We start from the raw sequence: 18,971 nt of genomic DNA, 5'->3' as shown, positions 1-18,971 counted from the left end.
GCAATATTATCCACTGAGTATATGTAATAGCTGGAAGGTTTAAGATACAGAGAGGGCATGTCTCACAATTTAAAGACAACAAAACTAAGAACTCCTTCTGACTTTTCATTTACTGTAAGCCCATTTTGTGCTGAAAAGGGCATGTTTTCTCTGATTGTTAACGTACTTTCTACATGAACGTCTGAAATCTTGGGAACCAGCAGAGGGCGCCCGCCTCACAAGCTCTTCATTCTTCACCGGCTAAGAGAACTTGGTGTAAAACCCTTCAGGTCTCATTGCCCGTGATTTAAATACAGAGTTCCTGGAGTGTTTATATAAGGGATCAAAACATTCCTGGGAGATCTGTTGGCCAATTATCAGGGTGGAGAGGAACAGTATTCATCCAACACACTGGAGAAGCTCCAAGGAATCTGCTCAAATTATTGAGAAATTATGCAATTATGTGAAAAGATACACACACACATACACACACACATACACACACACACACACACGCACATACACGCAGGCACACGCACACACACATATACATATATATGTAGATATGTATGTATATATATATATATATATGTATATATATAAACATCTCAGGGATCAAAAAGGATTACAATACCTGTTTAAAAACTAGGAATGCTGATACAAAAAACAAAGATCTGCAAAGATTCGACAGCTACTTCATCTTAGTAAAATGAAAGCACACTTTTGAAGTTGAAAACAAGGCTCTGCAATATTTACTTTTGGAATATTTTTCAAAGCAAATTCAACATATTGAAAATTAGAACTGATGCTCATTAAAATCAAAACTTTTAGAGCTTTTTCCTTGTCAGCTTTGAGGTCTGGGAACATATATATTAATTTTTTAAGGTCATATAAGAACTTGAAACACTGTGATACTCTGAAGAAGGCAGCTTGGGGCTGGAAAGATGGATCAACCAATAAAATGATTGCCACACAAATATAAGGATCTGAATTTGATTCTAAAACACACATAAAATATCCAGGAGGGGTGTATACACCTGTGATCCCAGGGTGGAGGAGGTGAAGACAGGCAGATACCTGGGCTCCTTAGCCAGTTTTCGAGTTTAATAAATAAGCACCAGGATAATAAGAAAGCAAGGTATACACAGACCTGGTGGAGGAACACATTCTTAGTTTCATAGATGTACACAAACAAACAAACAAACAAACACACACACATACACACACACACACACACACACACACTAATATAACAATGTCTAAACTATCTAAATCTTGAAACATTGCCTGAATTTGGTATTCTTTGCAGCCATGAGAGTCTTAGTTCTTGTACAAATAGGTTTCATTTCTGGCTTGACTTCAACTTAGAAGATTTTCTTAAGTTTACATTATGTCTAGGAGACAAAGCTCGCATGTTAGGGCTTGAATCTGAAGCTCCCACACAGGTTTGCATGTTTAAACACTTGACTCGCAGCTGGTGTTGATACATTGGAAGGTGGCTTGTGAATCCTGGCTGATGGACACAGGTCAGTAGAGGTGGGCTTGAAGGTTGAAGGTGGGCTTGAAGCTCAGGCATGGATCTGGTTCAGTATGTTCTTTCTCTCTTTCCTTCCTTCCTTCCTTCCTTCCTTCCTTCCTTCCTTCCTTCCTTCCTTCCTTCCTTCCTCCCTTGCTTCCTTCCTTCCTTCCTTCCTTCCTTCCTTCCTTCCTCCTTCCTTCCTTCCCTCCCTCCCTCCTTCCTTCCTTCCTTCCTTCCTTCTAAGGTAGTGAATGTTTTTATTGGATATTTTCTTTATGTACATTTTCCCTGCCTCTATGAGGGTGCTCCTCTACCCACCCACTGACTCCTGCCCCTCTGCCCTGGTATTCCCCTACACTGGGGCATCAAGCCTTCACAGGACCAAGGGCCTCTCCTCCTACTGATGCCTAACAAGGTCATCCTCCGCTACATATGCGACTGGAGCCATGGTTCCCTCCATGTGTACTCTTCTTGGTTGGTGGTGTAGTCCCTGTGATCTCTGGGGGGTCTGGTTGGTTCATATTGTTGTTCCTCCTTTGGGGTTGGAAACCCCTTCAGCTCTTTGGCTCCTTCCTCTAACTCCTCCATTGGGAACCCTGTACTCAATCCAATGGTTGGCTGTGAGCACTACTTCTGTATTTGTCAGGCTCTGGCAGAGCCTCTCGGGAGACAGCTATATCAGGCTCCTGTCAGCAAGCACTTTTTGGCATCCACAATAGTGTCTGGGTTTGGTGACTGGCTATGAAATGGATCCCCAGGTGAAGAGAAAGTAGGGAAGACCCTCAAACACATGGGCACAGGAGGAAAGTTCCTGAACAGAACACCAATAGTTTATGGTTATTATTTAAGATCAATAATAGACAAATGGGACCTCATAAAATTGCAAAGCTTCTGTAAGGCAAAGTACACTGTCAACAGGACAAAACAGCAACCAACAGACTGGGAAAAGATCTTTACCAAACCTATATCTGATAAAAGGCTCATATCCAATATATACAAAGAACTCAAGAAAATAGACTCCAGACAATCAAATAACTCTATTAAAAATGGGTTACAGAGCTAAACAAAGAATTCTCAACTGAGGAATATTGAATGGTAGAGAAGCACCTAAAGAAATGCTCAACATCCTTAATCATCAGGGAAATGCAAATTTAAACATCCCTGAGATTCCTCACACCAGTCAGAATGGTTAAGATAAAAAAAAACCTCAGGTGACAGCAAATGCTGGGGAGGATGTGAAGAGAGATGAACACTCCTCCATTGTTGGTGGGATTGCAAGCTGGTACAACCATTCTGGAAGTCAGTTTGGAGGTTCCTCAGAAAATTGGACATAGTATTTCCTGAGGACCCAGCTATACCACTCCTGGACATATACCCCAAACATGCTCCAACATATAAGGACACATGCTCCACTATCTTCATTGCAACCTTATTATAATAGCCAGGAAAGAACCCAGGTGTCCTTTAACAGAGGAATGGATACAGAAATTGTGGCACATTTGCATAATGGAATACTACTCATTATTAAAAACAATGACTTCATGAAATTCTTAGGCAATTTGATGAAACTAGAAAATATAATCCTGAGTGAGGTAACCCAATCACAAAAGAATACACATGGTATGCACTCACTGATACGTGGATATTAGCCCCAAAACCCCGAATACCCAAGATATAATTCATAGACTACATGAGGCTCAAGAAGAAGGAAGACCAAAATGTGGATGCTTCAGTCCTTCTTAGAAGGGGGAACAAAATAATCACAGGAGAAAATACTGAGGCAAAATGTGGAGCACAGAATGAAGGAGAGGCTACTTTCTTTCTTTCTTTCTTTCTTTCTTTCTTTCTTTCTTTCTTTCTTTCTTTCTTTCTTTCTTTTTCTTTCTTTCTTTCTTTCTTTCTTTCCTTCCTTCCTTCCTTCCTTCCTTTCTTCCTTCCTTCTTTCCTCCCTCCCTCCCTTCCTCCCTCCCTTTCCTTCTTTCTTTTTTCTTTCTTTCTTGCCTCCCTCCTTCCCTCTCTCCCTCCCTCCCTTCCTCCCTCCCTCCCTCCCTTCCTTCCTTCCTTCCTTCCTTCCTTCCTTCCTTCCTTCCTTCCTTCCTTCCTTTCTTCCTTCCTTCCTTCCTGTCTGTCTGTCTGCCACAGCAATAGGACCATCCTCAGCCACATCCTGCTATCATGGACAGAACCAATCCAGCTGTCAGGCCTTCCTTGCTGAAGTGCATGATACCCTAGAAACTGGGAACCACTAAGTTGCTTTTGCAATGTTATTTGGTCACAACAATGAAAAACTAACTAATATATCAAGCAATTGTGGAATATTAATTAAATCACAACTAAAGGACCCTTTGCTTGCCATCTTATAAGAAAACCTAACAGAAAAATATTTTTTGCTGTTTTCACAATTTTTAGAATAGAAACTCACTTTTCCAAATAGGCTGAGAATATTTGCCAAATGAATCTCTCTCCCACATTTCTTCATGTTAGTATTTACAGGTATGCTTTTCAAAACCTGAGTTACCTAATGGGGGCCGGGAATGAATGTTGAAGAAAATATCCTAAGCAAGATGCCACAGGTACACAGAATTGTGAAAGATCAATAGAGAATATTTTGAAAGAAATGATTTCACAAGTGCTAATTAATTTGTAGTGTAGAGGAGCAATTACCTAAGGGAATACTGTTTGGACTAGAAGATGTGAGGTGACCTCATTAAACATCAGCACTCAAAGCAGGAAAGAAAATCCGTGTTGGAAATTGCAGATTTAAGATCCCTCCATCCAGTCCCTTGCCTTGATTTTTATATATTGTATGTTCCATAACATCAAAGGCATTGATAGGTACTATTGAGATTTTGAGGAAAAAATTCACAGCTGGGAGTGGTGGCATGTGCCTGAAAGCCCAGCACTGGGGGAAGCCATGACAGGAGGATAGCGAGTTCAGCTTTGCTCCATAGACCAGCCAGTCTTGGTAGGATGTAACACAGGCAAGCAGAAAGGACAGAACACAGGGAAGACAGGAGGGAGGCACAAAGGAGAGAGAGCGGGCTATGGCGTAAACAGGAGGGGAAGGTACTTCTTATTGTTTTATTCTAGATCAAAATCCATGATTTCTAGAAACTTTGGAGATATTGGGAACTTTCTCCAAAGATTCATATCAATTCCCACAAAGGTAGATTTTGCAAGTCAAATAGCAATATAGTAAATAATAGAAATTTAAAACCTAAATCCATCTAAAAATGAAGTACATTTTAAATTAAATTACAAAACATTGTGGCTTTTTTGGGTTTTGTTGTTGTTGTTGTTGTTGTTGTTTTTGCCTGTTCAAAAACTCTATTTTAATAAAATGTAACCACTATCCTGTTGTAATGTTCAATACATGATATATGTTTATTTATCTGCTAGAAACTGAGACAAACCCTAACATTTATTTGTCACTAAATGCAGCCAAAGGAAAACCTCTTGCATATTTGAAGCAGGGTGACCAGACTGTGCTGTTTCACAGGCCTGATGGGTAAGGAGAACTTAAAGCTGAATGACATGTTTTTGCCAAATGTGATGATATAGATTAGTTATTATTGCTATTGTGTTTTATAATATCTCATAACAAACCATAGCCACACGGTTGTGTGTGACAATAAGCAACTATAGTGACTCAACTTGGCTGAAGATTGCCCCACTCTCAATGCAAAGCTACCTATGGCTTCAAGGCTAAGCCCTCGAGATTTTAAACCAGATGAACTCCTTTGTAAGGATCTTGAAGTACCCATTCTTTTCATTAAATTTCAAAGTGTTTAAGGGAAACTTCTTTGTGGAGGAAGTAAAGACAAATGCATAAAATTTGGTGTGTAGGGCCAGTGAGTTTTCACTATGTTCCTAACGTCCCCAGCATGTTTAGAATACCAGCGTGTGAAGGAACTAGGTGGCTCTTGCTTGCGTCTTGTATCTTAACCCAGTGTCCTGCTGACGAAGATCAAGACAGAGGGTCATGGAGCCTCAGAAAAACCTCAAGGAGGGAGGGACCGGACAATGGCCAGAAGTTAAAAGGGTGTCTTGCTTTTCTAGGGGACAAAAGTTTAGGCACACACACACACACACACACATACACACACACAAATAAAAAAATTTCATTAAATAAAGGAATCCAAGGACACTGGAACTGTCTTTTATAGGAAGTTGAAGAACACATTCTATTTAAAATCTGCAAAAAAGAAGAAGGGAAGAAAAAAAGAAAGAAAGAAAGAAAGAAAGAAAGAAAGAAAGAAAGAAAGAAAGAAAGAAAGAAAGAAAGAAAGAAGAGAAAGGGAGGGAGGGAGGAAGGAAGGAAGAAAGAGAGAGGGGGGGAAGAAAAGAAAGGAAGGAAGAAACTTCAAACCTCTTGCTTTAAGAAGTGTAGTAAACAGTAACCACTGTGGATGCTATCAGTAAGTCCGTCCATGTTCTCCCCATCAGACTCCGGCTCTCACAGCTGCCCTGCTCCTGCCCTGTTCTTCGGCTCCTAAACTGTCAGGGTCCAGGAGAACCAATAACCTTTCAAGAACTGAGTGAGGGCTGAGAAACAGCTGTACACCCAGAAAGAAAATGACAGCAACAGTCTCTCTCTCTCTCTCTCTCTCTCTCTCTCTCTCTCTCTCTCTCTCTCTCTCTTTCCCTCTCCCTCTCCCTCTCCCTCTCCCTCTCCCCCTCCCCCTCCCCCTCCCCCTCCCCCTCCCCCTCCCCCTCCTCCCCCTCCCCCCTCCCCCTCCCCCTCCCCCTCCCCCCTCCCCCTCCCCCTCCCCCTCCCTCTCTCTCTCTCTCTCTCTCTCTCTCTCTCTCTCTCCTCTGAAGACCTGCATTCTGGCTCCGGCTACATTTGAAGCCTAATTGTCTTTGAGTTGTTATCTCCATGGAATACTTGGTTGAGAGTTAATGAAACCATTGAAGCTTGATTTTTGTAATGAGGTAGAGCAATGCTGTCCCAGAGTGGGGTGCATAAGAACCTGAGCCAAGAGGGCAAAGGCAGGGTTGGTTTACCTGGCAAGGGAAAAATTAGCACAACAAAGGCCCTGCTGCTGATTAGAGCAAAGGGCACTCAATGTAGAATTCAGATTGTAAGATTGATGCTTATTAGACATTTGTGTGTGTGTGTGTCTGTGTCTGTGTGTGTGTGTGTGTGTTGTAACCTACTATTTGCCCTGAAACAGTAAACTTTGGACATTGTAGTACTTGCTATTTTATCTCTTAGTGAAAGAATCACAAGTGTAAATTTTCCTCAAAACTGGAAGCATCTTTCTTACCACTGGTTGTCTACCCAGTACTATGCAGAATTCAAGTAAAAGAGATGTTTGTCTTGATTGACAGCAATGTTGATGTCCACTGTTGTCATTTCCTGTTTCCTTCACAACAAATGGCCTGGTCAGTTTTGCCCTATTTGGGATGAAAAGATCAACAATCTCAGTTTCAAGAACTGAGTGAGGGTTGAGAAACAGGTTTATATTCAGTAAGAAAAAGACAGAACCACTCTACGCTCTCAAAGCCCTCTGTGCATTCTAGTCAAGGGGATCCGCTGAGAAAGGAATTAGCCGAACTGGCCACAAAATTATCTTCCAGATCAGCCTGGATTTTGAAGTTCAGACGAGAATATGAAGGTTTTAAGAGGGAACATGTTTAGACAGGTTTTATAGTGCAGTGTGTGATTGCAAGGAATGGAATTCTACCCTAATCTTGCCCCACTAAAAACCAGTCTCTCAATTTATTATCGAGATTTTATATCATAACAGATTTTTACTTGGATTTCCATTAATTTCTTTAAAAGATAACATGATGAGTAGTTAAACTCTTCACAAGTCACGGCTATTATTTAGGAAAGAAAACCCAGGTTGGCTCTAGTAGGTAGCCATCTTTCCACAAATCTGCCTGGATTGAGGACAGGCAGATGAGCTGAGGTAAATACAATCATCGAAGGTCGTGTCACTGAAAAAGCCATAGTTTATGCGTCCCTTTTCCAAGACCCCATATTACCAAGACTACGTAACACAATAAATGTAAAAGTCAAATCAAGAGCTGGAGAGAAGGCTCAGCCTGTAAAAGTATGCAAACAGGTGCTCCTAAATTCAGCACTCATATAAAATGCCCAGGGACAGGCAGCCTTGTGCTGTAATCCCAGCACGAGAGAAGGAAAGACAGGAAGATTCCTGAAGCTCATTAGCGGGCCAGCCAAGCCAACTCAATGAGCATCAGCTTTAGTAAGAGAACTTGTCTCCAAAGGATGATGATGATGATGATGATGATTGGTGATGATGATTGATGATGATGATGATGATGGAGACAACTTACATTATCTGAAATTGTGTTATTTCTCTCATATTTGAAATCTACATAGGGTACGGTATGTGTGGGTGTGCAAGTGTGTGTGCACGTGTGCGTGTGTGTGTGTGTTTATGTGATCGAAAAGCACTGATGGAACTATGTGGCTGGAGGATGGAGCCAAGGCCTAAAGGGAATGGGAGGAAGGAACAAGATGAGGAAATGAAAGGACAAATGACAAATGTTACAAGTTTCTCTTCCATATGGAATCTATCTCCCTACTTATGCATAATCTAGCTGTTGTCCCACGAATGGACTGGGGAGGAGCGGGCACGGAGGATCGTAAGGAGCCAAGGGAGGAAATGCGAGCAAAGTACGCAAGTTTAAAACGCTACAGTGTAGCTCGCTATTTTCTATCCTAAGTAAACAGTTTTTAATAAAACCCGCCGCTGTCTCTGAATACAGCCCAGACCCCGAGTGAGGCCTCGGGAGACCCTCAGCTGTTCACAGCGTTTGGAACGCGGATGGCCGTCCACAGTCCGCCTGTCCAGTTCTGACAAACCATCCACCTGGGATCCACCCTCCACTCCTCTCTTTTAAGACCTTGCTCGCCCCACCTCTGGCACAAAAGTCCCTTTCTCTTCTGGATGTCCCGGGCAGAGGTGGATACTTCCTCCTTCAATCGCTGCTCTCCAAGCACATCTCCAGCAGCCAACAATTAGGCTCCACACTGCTCACTTTGTCTTCTGACATTTTCCCTGTTGACAGAGATGACGTTTGGGTCATCTCAGCTCCAGCGTCTAATCTGCGACCTGGCAGACAGTCGTCATTTTATAAATGCTTGCAGCATGCTGTAGTAATTGAGTCAATGAATAAAACACATGTGAAAACAACTGATAGCTTTCTTTTTTTTTTATTGTGGGCAAAATTAAGCTGTTATTTTAATTTTTAAATCTGGATTATTTGCCCACTGGTTCAGCATGTATTACGAGCTGCTGCAATACGAATGGAAGGCGAAAGAGAATACACCTGACGTCATCGATTCAGTCCTGAGGAGACTCCGCTGGCTCACAGGGATTAGGGAAACCACATGGAGGCCTCTGTGGAATTCATCTTAAACAGGCATAATTCAAAGGACTTAGAGTCAGGTCAAGGGGGAAAAGCTTCTACAGAACGAGGCTGAGGACGAAGCTGGGGGAAACAATAATCAAACAATAGTCGTGTATATTTACAAAGAATCAAGTGAGGCCCAGCATGGGAGGCCAGATCCACTCCAGGGCTTTACTCTGAAATAAGTGGAGGAAGTAAAACAAGACTGAGATTTGTACCGTCAGCAGTCTAGCGGGTAGACACTTGAGCGGGTAGATGGGTAGAAACTTAGTTTGAAGAGAGCATTGTTACCACCGGAAGCTCTATATCACAATTGCATTTTTAAATTAAATTTATGTTTTAACAAAGATTATCCTTTAGAAGAAACTGAGTAATTCACAAAAACCAGAATGAAAAGATCTTGTGAAAAAGATTCCCATTGAGAGGGTTAGAGAAATAGCTCAGAGGAGCAAGGTTCGATTCCCAGACCCACTTGGCAGTACATTAACACTTGAAACTCCAGTTTCAGAGACCCAGTGCCCTTTTCTGGCTTCTTCATGCATGGGTGCTGCATACATGCAATGCAGAAATGCTGGTATGCAAAGCACCCACCAACACATAAAATTTAAATGAATTTTAAAATCCCATTAAATTATTAGTATTTTCATTGGGGCAATCACATGAATTTGAAAATGGGGAAAATGAATCCTAAGAGCCCAGACTCAGCCAGGTGATGAACTATGCTGATACTATGTGTCCTGGACATCCAGTAATGACAATGTTTCTTTATCTCTATGAGGTTTCTTCCCAAGAGCCATTACCCCAGTGTAATCATGAGAAGAATCAATCCCCAGAGAAATCCAAATACAGAATTAACCTAGGAAAATAGTTAACCAATATTAAAAGTTTCAAGGTTATCCAACCAAGAAAAGTGTGAGAACCTGTCAAGTCACAGTCAAGAAAAACACCGAGAGGTGATAACTGCACATAATATGGTCTGTATGTAACCCAATTGCTGAATGACTTTCAGAAGCAGAACGAACACATTAAGCAGCCCAATATGAGTACAAAGCAAACATCCACACTGGTTTACAGAGTATAACAAGAAACATAGATTGCAGAGGTAACGAGTATACTGTGCCTGGAAATGATACATGCTTACTGTCTAGTTTTTCTGTGACTCTAAACTGTTCTAAAATATACAATTCACGTTTTTAGTGTGTTACTTGAGCTGGAAATTAGTAGAAAAGCAACGTTAGGAAGAAAGGCAGAAATGAACGGAAACTTTCCAAAAGGGTTTGAATACATAAAGATTTTTCAGCTTGCTAAAAAGTGACATCTATGTAAGCCTGTGAGTGGAAGCTAGTTATGCATTTTCTAGTATCAAGAACAGCTGGGCAGTCACCCAGTGACCTGGTGAAGTTCACTTTGTTCTCCTCTGGCTTTATTGTGTCCCTAGAGTCACCCTGTTCTGCAGTTCCTTGGATTCCAGGAATAACAGGATCAATAGATATCTTCGTAGCAAAAAATTAGAATGACCACTAACAACAGTGAGTCTTGCAGAACAGACATGCCGTGAAGAGATCACGTTCCACAGGAGTACTCATGGAATCCGGTCTGCTCAGTACAGGAACAGCTGCTACAAGAGCTTTTCCTAGAACCCTCTTCTGGACTGAAAGTGAGACAACAGCCAATCAGATCACCGGTGTGCTCTGTCAGGTTTGCAGACCTCACCCGTCCCTCATTGCCCTATTTGTGAAATCTCAACATTCCTGGTCATTTAGGTGCCTCGCGGTCTGACGTTGGATCGTTGGCCTCCTTTATCCTTTCTTCAGAATATGCTGCATCCATTAAACCACTCGTCTCTGTTCTCTGCCTTTAGCTACTCCTTCTGTTGTACAGACGTACTGAGATGAAACACCAGAGCCAAGACTCGGTCTTTTGACTCCAATGACAAGTCATGCAGGATTGAACTGGGCCCGAGACAGTCTAACTGTAAGTGCTTGATGCTCCCATGAACAGATGGATAATACGCTTCCACCTCTTTTGCTTTCAAGGTGTATGTAAACATGACTGAGAGTCCCAGACTCCATAGTCGTCTTACTTCCTGCCCACTGGGTCACACTCAGATCTGTCCGTGTCCTCCATATGTTTGCTTAAATCTCTCCTGAAGGCCTTGCCACGCTGTACGCAGTTTCGCTGTGGCTTACTTCTGCACACAGCCTTCTGCATGGTTGGGACCGACTGTTCTCACCTTCCCATCCATAGCACTCAAGTGCAGTGCAGACCTCAAAGCAGAGTCTCAGATGTGAGTTTCAAAATGTGGTACAAGGAGCTACCCAATTAAATACAACCATTCCTGTATTTGAGAAAGATCTAGGCATACCGGTTTTGATTTAGCCACCCAAAACAAAAATAGAAACTCATCTCCCCACTACACACACACACACACACACACACACACACACACACACACACACACATTGCTGAGACAGCACATCATTTTTAAAAATTGAATGTTATTTATTTCAAAGCCCTGTAAATATAAGGGGACTAATTTAAACACAGGTAAATACATAAAGACAATTAAGTGGGAATGCACTGATAAATGGTATTGTCACTTTCAAATCTTTAAGTGGCATTGTGAGATTTATTAAATTACTAATCCCATGTTGCAATTTCAAGGCTTAATTTTTCTCATGGTCCTTGATCATGAGATCCTAAAGCAGTGCCACATAACAAGAGAAGTCTGTGTTTGCTGTGCCTTTCCTTTCCTTTCCTCTCTGTGTTGTTGATCTTAGAAAGAATAAAGGGGGGGGGAGGGGGAAGGCATCCACTTGACTTCTGAGAAGGGTACATTCTTAGTTCCCAGCCTGACTCCACCCACCATTTTTAAAGATATGAGGGAAGATAAACTTCAGACTCAGAGGAAGTAATTAAAGAGAACTGAAGGAAGTGGGTCTAGAAATAGAAGCATAGTTTTTCAAAAGGAGCAAGATTTGTGTATATTTAGAATGTGCTTTGCTACCTAGAAATCTTGAGTTGAACCCCACCCTGAATAGTAAATAAACTAAACCAGCACAGGAGGGTGGGGATGACCAAGATTTAGAACAGCAGATGTGTTAAGTACCTATAGAATGGCTGCAGAGAGTCAGCCATGTTCAAAAGAGACAGTTGGGTGGAGAAGGCCTAACAAACAACTGAAATGCTCTGCCCCCCCCCCCCTTGTCTTCAGTGACTGTACAGGACTTGGTAAAGGCAGAAGAGTGTGGTGCTGTCTGATTCCTTTTGAGAACCTCCTGAGTCACAGCTAATCATTGCTAATTGCTAATCTGCCTTCATTGGCTGTTGAATATATATATGTATGTATATATATATATATATATATATATATATATATATATATATATATATATATATACACACAACACATATACATCACACACACATATATATATCATCAACCTACCAAGACATATTTACTGTGATTTTTGTATCTGCAATGCAGATTCACCATAACCAACACCTCACTTGTAGGCTTTCTAGAAACTTAAATACTACTATGTCTGAAGGCCCTACTGGTTCACCTGGGAAAGGTGGACATGGCGTTTGTGAGGAGCAATTGGGCGAAGTAAAGATGCAACCGGATTGTATGGAAAGGGAGCAAGAATGTCAAAAAAAAGAAAAAAAGAAAAAAGAAAAAAAAAGAAACCAAACAAACAAACAAAAGCTTTCTAAACTTGGCGGTAGCTGAACTAAATCAAAGCATAGTCATTGCAAAAGGGGTGAGCTCGTGCTATGCAGGACCAGGTGCTGGCAGAGCTGACGTCACTGCCACTGGGCAAGGCTAGATGTGCAGCAGGCATTTCCATCCTTTTTCCCAGGCCTTCCATGCATGGTCATACTTTCCCTATGACCTCACTGATGAACTCGGAAGACTTAGGTAGAAATGAGTATGGTTGTGCTTCACTGTCAATCAAGGGCCCAAATAACTCCTAAAAATGAGCCCACATGTGATATGCCTATTTTAGCTATTATCAATTCTCATTTCACTTCAGTTTCCCTAGCAGATCATCCTAGTTTCCCTAGTTTCCATGGCAGATCATCCCCCATTTCATTAATAAGAGAAGGCAAAAAAGATTGACCCTGATCTTCTGAAGGTTGCCCAGCTCATAAATGTAGATGCTCAACTATGAATCCTGATGGTTATCATTCAAAATCTAGGTGCTTTTGTGTTGGGCTCTCTGGAATCAGTATGGCAAGCAATGTCACCTGAAAAGAAATGGATTATCCTCCATATATATATATATATATATATATATATATATATATATATAGTTAATACTCCATATCTTTGCCCACCCTTAAAACTATTTCAGCCTTCCTACTTGGTCATTCAGTTCCTATACTGAGTTGTTTTTTACTTTCATCTTTTGCTCTGTTTGTGAGATGAGGCTAAATTAAGATTAAATATTTATGATTGCAGCTATTTTTGAAGGAAATAAAAATAAAACCTGAGAGGATATAATGCCTTATACATCTGAAGATCTATACCATATATCAGCTGAGAAGGACAACTATAGGACACTGAAGCAACTAAAATTATCTTTTATAAGAAATTAGAAAGAATGAGAACAAGATGTTTTTTCTGAAGTAAATGAAACATATAACTTACAATTAGAATGGAAATATAATACTAATGGGCTCTGTCACACTAAGTGGATTTTCTATCTCCTCCTTTGTTTAATGTTCAAGTTTCCACTTAAATCAATAGCACTCTCTTTGCAGTAGAACACATTTGAATTCCAGCAGAAGACCAAACACAGGCACACACACACATAACACACACACACACACACACACACACACACACGGGTGGTAATGAGTCAGCCATTTCCTGTGCCAGGATTCAAATTCACTTTGCTTTTCTGAAAACAAGATTCAAGCAATCCAACAATAATTTAATTGGCTGTTCTGTAAATTGCAGGCTGACCACCACATAAATAAACACCAGGAAAGTGCCCAGAGATCTTCAGTCATCAGCTGTCCATTTGATGATAATTTTCAGAACATTCTACTTATCTGATCATAATGCACTATATTACAGGATGAGGAAAAAGAAGAATTTTCAATGAAAATGTCAACTTCTGTCATTTTTAAGAACAATATACATCTTAAAATTATGACTGAGCCCTATAGTTATAAAAAGTGTGGTTAAGTCCAGGATATCTAAAACACAACCTATCAGAGACGAGACACTGAGGACTTCTAGTTTGAAGGGATAAAACCCTATATATCTGGTAGATAATTGTAAAATTGTGGCAGTCAAAATGAGTGTCAATCAGAGAGATACATGTCCTCCAGGGTGCTCTCCCTGCAGTTTGTTCTGTTTGATAGATTTGTAATGGACTTGGATTAAGAATATGAAACTTAAATTTATTATCTCTGTGCACAGCTCACCCTGAGATCACTGAAACCAAAATGAAAGATAGAATTAGGAGACAATCAATGATAATGCTAGTCTAACAGCCTGGCTCTAAAGACAGAAAATCCTATTGAAATGACACTGCTGACTCCCATTTTGCTGGAGAAAAAAAAAAAACCAAAAAGACATAATTTACAGTAAGAAATGCTTGGTGAATGTGGAAATCAGTACATCACCAAGGTTCAGAAATGTTAGATTCATGGTCAGCTTACTATTTGTTGAAACATACACACACACACACACACACACACACACATACACACACACACAGGTTCTGGCAAAAGCTAGCTAATCAGCTGGAGGTTGTGCCAAGAGATTAAGTTTGGAGGCACATAGGAAATGTCAAACATAGTTGTCTCTTTGTTTTCTGGTCTGTCTTCACTGGAAATATTGGGTTGATTTTAAAGGTGTATTTGGATACAAAGGAGATTCTTAGGAAATCAAGAATGTGTGAAAAGAAACTAAATGGCAGGCGTGTTTGACATCAGGATGGGATACGGACCTGAAAGAAGTCTTGAAATATTTAGGTGTCTAATTTTGAATTTGGGTGTAAGCAGTAGCAAGGCCCAGAACAGCAGTAACAACGACCCTTACTTGAAGGGGCCTCCTGCTAGCTGGAGTCCCCAGAAAGAAGCTAGGACATCACAGAGTACAATGGAGCACTGACTATATTCATCCCCAGTCCTCCAACTCATTCCAGATCCAACTATGCTTCTTGACCGACCCAACTTTTTTTTTTCTTAATCCTTCTAGACCAACTAGGATTCAGCAAGATTTGTTATCTGAGCAGCTGGAGACAACTTACCAAGACGGAGAAAACAGAAAAGAGCTTTATAGGTTTGGATCGGGACATCACAAGTTTGCAAAGGCTGATAGCATCCAAGTGAAGAATTAGTCAGTTAGTCAGTTAGTAGTTAGTTGCAAACTGGAGATCTGAGGGGGTCATCAACACCTCCTTCCAGACAAGGCCTGGTAAAGCAACAGACTAGACTCTGCTTCCCGTCTTCCCCTTTGCATCCTTCCTAGGAAATCCTCCCCTAACCAAAACAGGTCACCACCCCTCCCTGCTGTATTTCCTTTCTAAGCCTATTGTCTATACTACAGTAATTTCAAAAAAAAAAAAAAAATGTAAATGACTCTGTAGGCTAGTAGGGGCAGGAGTAGGGTGCAATTCAGCATCCCTTTCTGCCTTGTCTCCTTACCCAGAAACTCCTCAAACAAAAGAAGGCAGGCTCTGCCTTCTTTGTTTTTCTAGCCAGTCTGACACTGGCTCCTTCCCAAGCCTCTGTAGACTTTGCCTCAGAGCACATTTTTCCCTCACTCATGCTAATTGCCTCTGCTGGTGCTTTACACCCAGCAAACCATTCTACTCTCACCTGTTACACCATCCCACTGCAGTCCCAAGAACTTTCATTTGGAAGCAACAGTTTAGCATCTCAACACTCTTTTGTTCAGCCATCTTTACTATGATTGAATCTCCTCACTGTGCTCACAACAGACCATAGGTTACCATTGGTTAAACTGGTTTTCAGACACACATTTCCAGCTCTTAGGAACAGATAGAGTGAGAAAATCATACCAATTTGGCTTTCTCTTTTATCATACGCTGAAAACTCACATACTCACTAACTGATTTGTATCAATACTTGATGCCTCCTTGAATGAATGGCTACACTTCCCGAAAGCTTTAGCTCATTACTGTGATTGTTGAAGAACCATTTCCGGACTCTGCAGTATAAAACTATACCAAAACTGCTGCAACATAACCAGCTTCTCTGAATGCTAGAGTCCCACATTCTTGGGATATTTGAGAGCTAAAAATAATGAACACCATGGCCCCTTAGGCCTTTGAGTTTAAGATTTTCCTTTCAAAATAATATAGTTATTCTCTAAGGACATGAGGACAGTACTACTTTATTTAGCTTAAGCTAACCCAAAATAGAACAGAGGAAATAATTGAGTAACTGCATATATATCTTCATTGTTGCCCGTTTGTACCAAAACTGATGTGTCTTGAATAATACAAACCAGTCCCAATGAAGAACTATCCTTAAAACCCTATACTGATCTTTAGACAGTGATACCTAGAAATTCAATAATTGCCTTGAGATAAACTACAGAACAGATGTATCATTTACTCTTCTTTCTACAGATACGGCCTTTCATAACTGCATAGGACAGATGTTTACTGAAAGTAGCTATGGGGTTCATTTATATCCCATCTTTCCAAAACGAGTATAAAAAGTGGGAGCTCCAGCTCTGCTTTGGACCTCTAAGCTTCCCGCTGGGTTCTTCCACACTGAATCAGAGTTGGAGGCCAGTGTGATGAACCCAGAGCCAACAACCAGAGAGCCAAGCTGGAATGGGAGACACTGGCCTGAACAGTCACTGCCTTGTGTCAGGAACATTTTTGTGTGAAAGAGAAAAGAAGCCTTTCTTGGAACTAGTATTTGTCAAAATACTGATACACTTAAATGTTACTTGGCGGTTCTAATTTTGAGAAGTTCTGGGCAAATGCCAGCCTCTGAGCCAGCATTCTCTGATGTGATCTGGGCAGCTGTTAGGAGTACAGAAAATCAGTGCTCGACTGGGTTCAGTAGATCTGCTCCTGACTTGACATTACATCTCCACCTACCCCAAGCACTCTGCTCTGCTTAAGAGGAAAAAAACAACCCTAATAATCACATGCCAATCAATAAGAACAATTAGAGATTTGGGGAAAATTCTATCAAAGGAGAAATATATGTAAAGGTAAATAAAAAAATCATTGTCGTTATTTTGAAAATTGTTTTTTTTCCCCATTCTAAGATTCTGAGACTCTGAGGTTACCAACTCTTCAACTGCCTATTTCACCCATGATGAAACGAAGTTTCAGTAAAATCTTCCCAACCTCCATCATGTTGCTGGAAGCAAAGCGGAGGCAAGCATATATGATCAGCAGACAAATGGCCCTCTGGTTCCGACACCCATCACTCATGACACCCCCAAGCGGCCCCTAGCAGTACCTTTCATGGCTGGCGGCGTGTACACACTCTGCTTCCTTTGCTTAGGGGATGCATTCTGCGACTGTGAACAAGGAAATTAAAAGCATTAGATGTGCATAAAAAGTACATCGCTGTCAGACCTCTAAAATAGATAAAACTGCACTGAATCTCAAAAGGCTTTGTGATGTCTCCCTCTCTAGAAGTAGCGCTGTAGCTGTAATCAGTTAGGGACATGCTCAGTGATATCACAGACCTCCAAGCTATATAAACCAAATGGCATGTTTCATAAAATTGACATATATTATGATTTTTAAAATTGCATTATTTGGGAGTGGAGGGGTGGGTGAGGGGCACACCCTCATAGAGGGAGGAGGAGGGAGGATGGGATAGCGGGTTTCTGGGGGGCAAATCAGGAAAAGGGATAACATTTGAAATGGAAATAAATAAAATATCCAATAAAAATAAATAAAATATCCATTATTAACTTTAGTTTCATGGGGTTTCTTTTTAATACTTATTTATTTGTTGTGTGTATATACTTGTGGATTTACATATCTCATGCTGCATGTGTGTAGGTCAGAGGACAATTTGTAGAGTTGCTTCTTTCCTTCTACAATGTAGGCCCTGGAGATCAAACTAGAGGTGTCAGACTTGGTGGCAAGTGCCTTAACTGATTGATGAATCTTGCTTGCCCCCAGATGAGTTTATTTTAATTCAATTGCAAAAATACATGAGTTCTGATACAAAGTATATTTCAAAAGTATGCCAGTGGTATCTAGGTATCTATCTATCTATCTATCTATCTATCTATCTATCTATCTATCTATCTATCTATCTCTATTTCAAGAGATAAACACATAATATATAGACCTATAATATAAGTATATATACTTGTATTATCTGCCTCTGTAATTAATGAGGGATCTAAAGGAAAAATTTAAGTCTTTCATTCATAAATACAATCTTAAGTGGCCACATTCAATCTAAACCCTGCTTTTATTCAGAATGATGATGTTACATACTCTTTTGTTTGTTCAAAAGCTAAGTCCTTTCTTACCAAAACTACTACATAGCATTGTCACCTAAATACCTCAGATGGAGTTTTACTTTTAAAATGATAAAAATAAGATCATACATTAGGATCAAAACCACCATTCTATGATCATGTGGAATCATCTCTATGTTATGAATATTTATTCTTTTATGTATATAGTTCATTCATCAATCAGATTGTGTTCAAGTGACTTTTTTTTAACCAATGTGTTTATTAAAAGGATAGAAATGTTGTGTTGCCAAGCATGCATGCAGCCTTGAATTTAATCTCTATCATGTCATAAAACAGAGCGTAACTGTATATTTCGTAATCCTACTACAAGAGAGATGGAAGAAGAGAAATTCAGAAGTTCAAGGCCAGCCACTACCATTTAATGACCTCATTCTGGGTTACTTGAGACTTTGTGTCAAAAGGAAAAATTTTAAAACTACATATTAAATCATATTTTAATGTGATTGCTGAAAGGGTCCTAATCAGTGAGTTCTAGTGTTTGATGTGATCTTTGCTGAGCAAAGGTGAAGTATAAATAGTTAGAAGACACATTTGATGGGTGGTGTTATGTTTCCACGCAAATAATTAAGA

The 18,971-nt window shown here is 40.5% G+C and overlaps 1 protein-coding gene across 3 annotated transcripts in view; it reads right to left on the bottom strand.

Annotated features, from left to right (window-relative positions):
* Positions 1-18,971, bottom strand: part of Ppp1r1c (protein phosphatase 1 regulatory inhibitor subunit 1C) — a 113,681-nt gene that overhangs the window by 34,714 nt on the left and 59,996 nt on the right. For 2 of the 3 annotated variants that reach the window (XM_052182788.1, XM_052182790.1), the window contains exon 4: positions 17,357-17,417. The exons of the other annotated variant lie outside the window; for it this stretch is intronic. In XM_052182788.1, the coding sequence (XP_052038748.1) occupies positions 17,357-17,417 (61 nt within the window). The remainder of the gene's footprint in view (positions 1-17,356; positions 17,418-18,971) is intronic. 3 annotated transcript variants of the gene reach the window in all.

Source organism: Apodemus sylvaticus, chromosome 5 (assembly GCF_947179515.1).
Source record: "Apodemus sylvaticus chromosome 5, mApoSyl1.1, whole genome shotgun sequence".
NCBI lineage: Eukaryota > Metazoa > Chordata > Mammalia > Rodentia > Muridae > Apodemus > Apodemus sylvaticus.
This window is presented reverse-complemented; position numbering and strand designations above follow the sequence as displayed.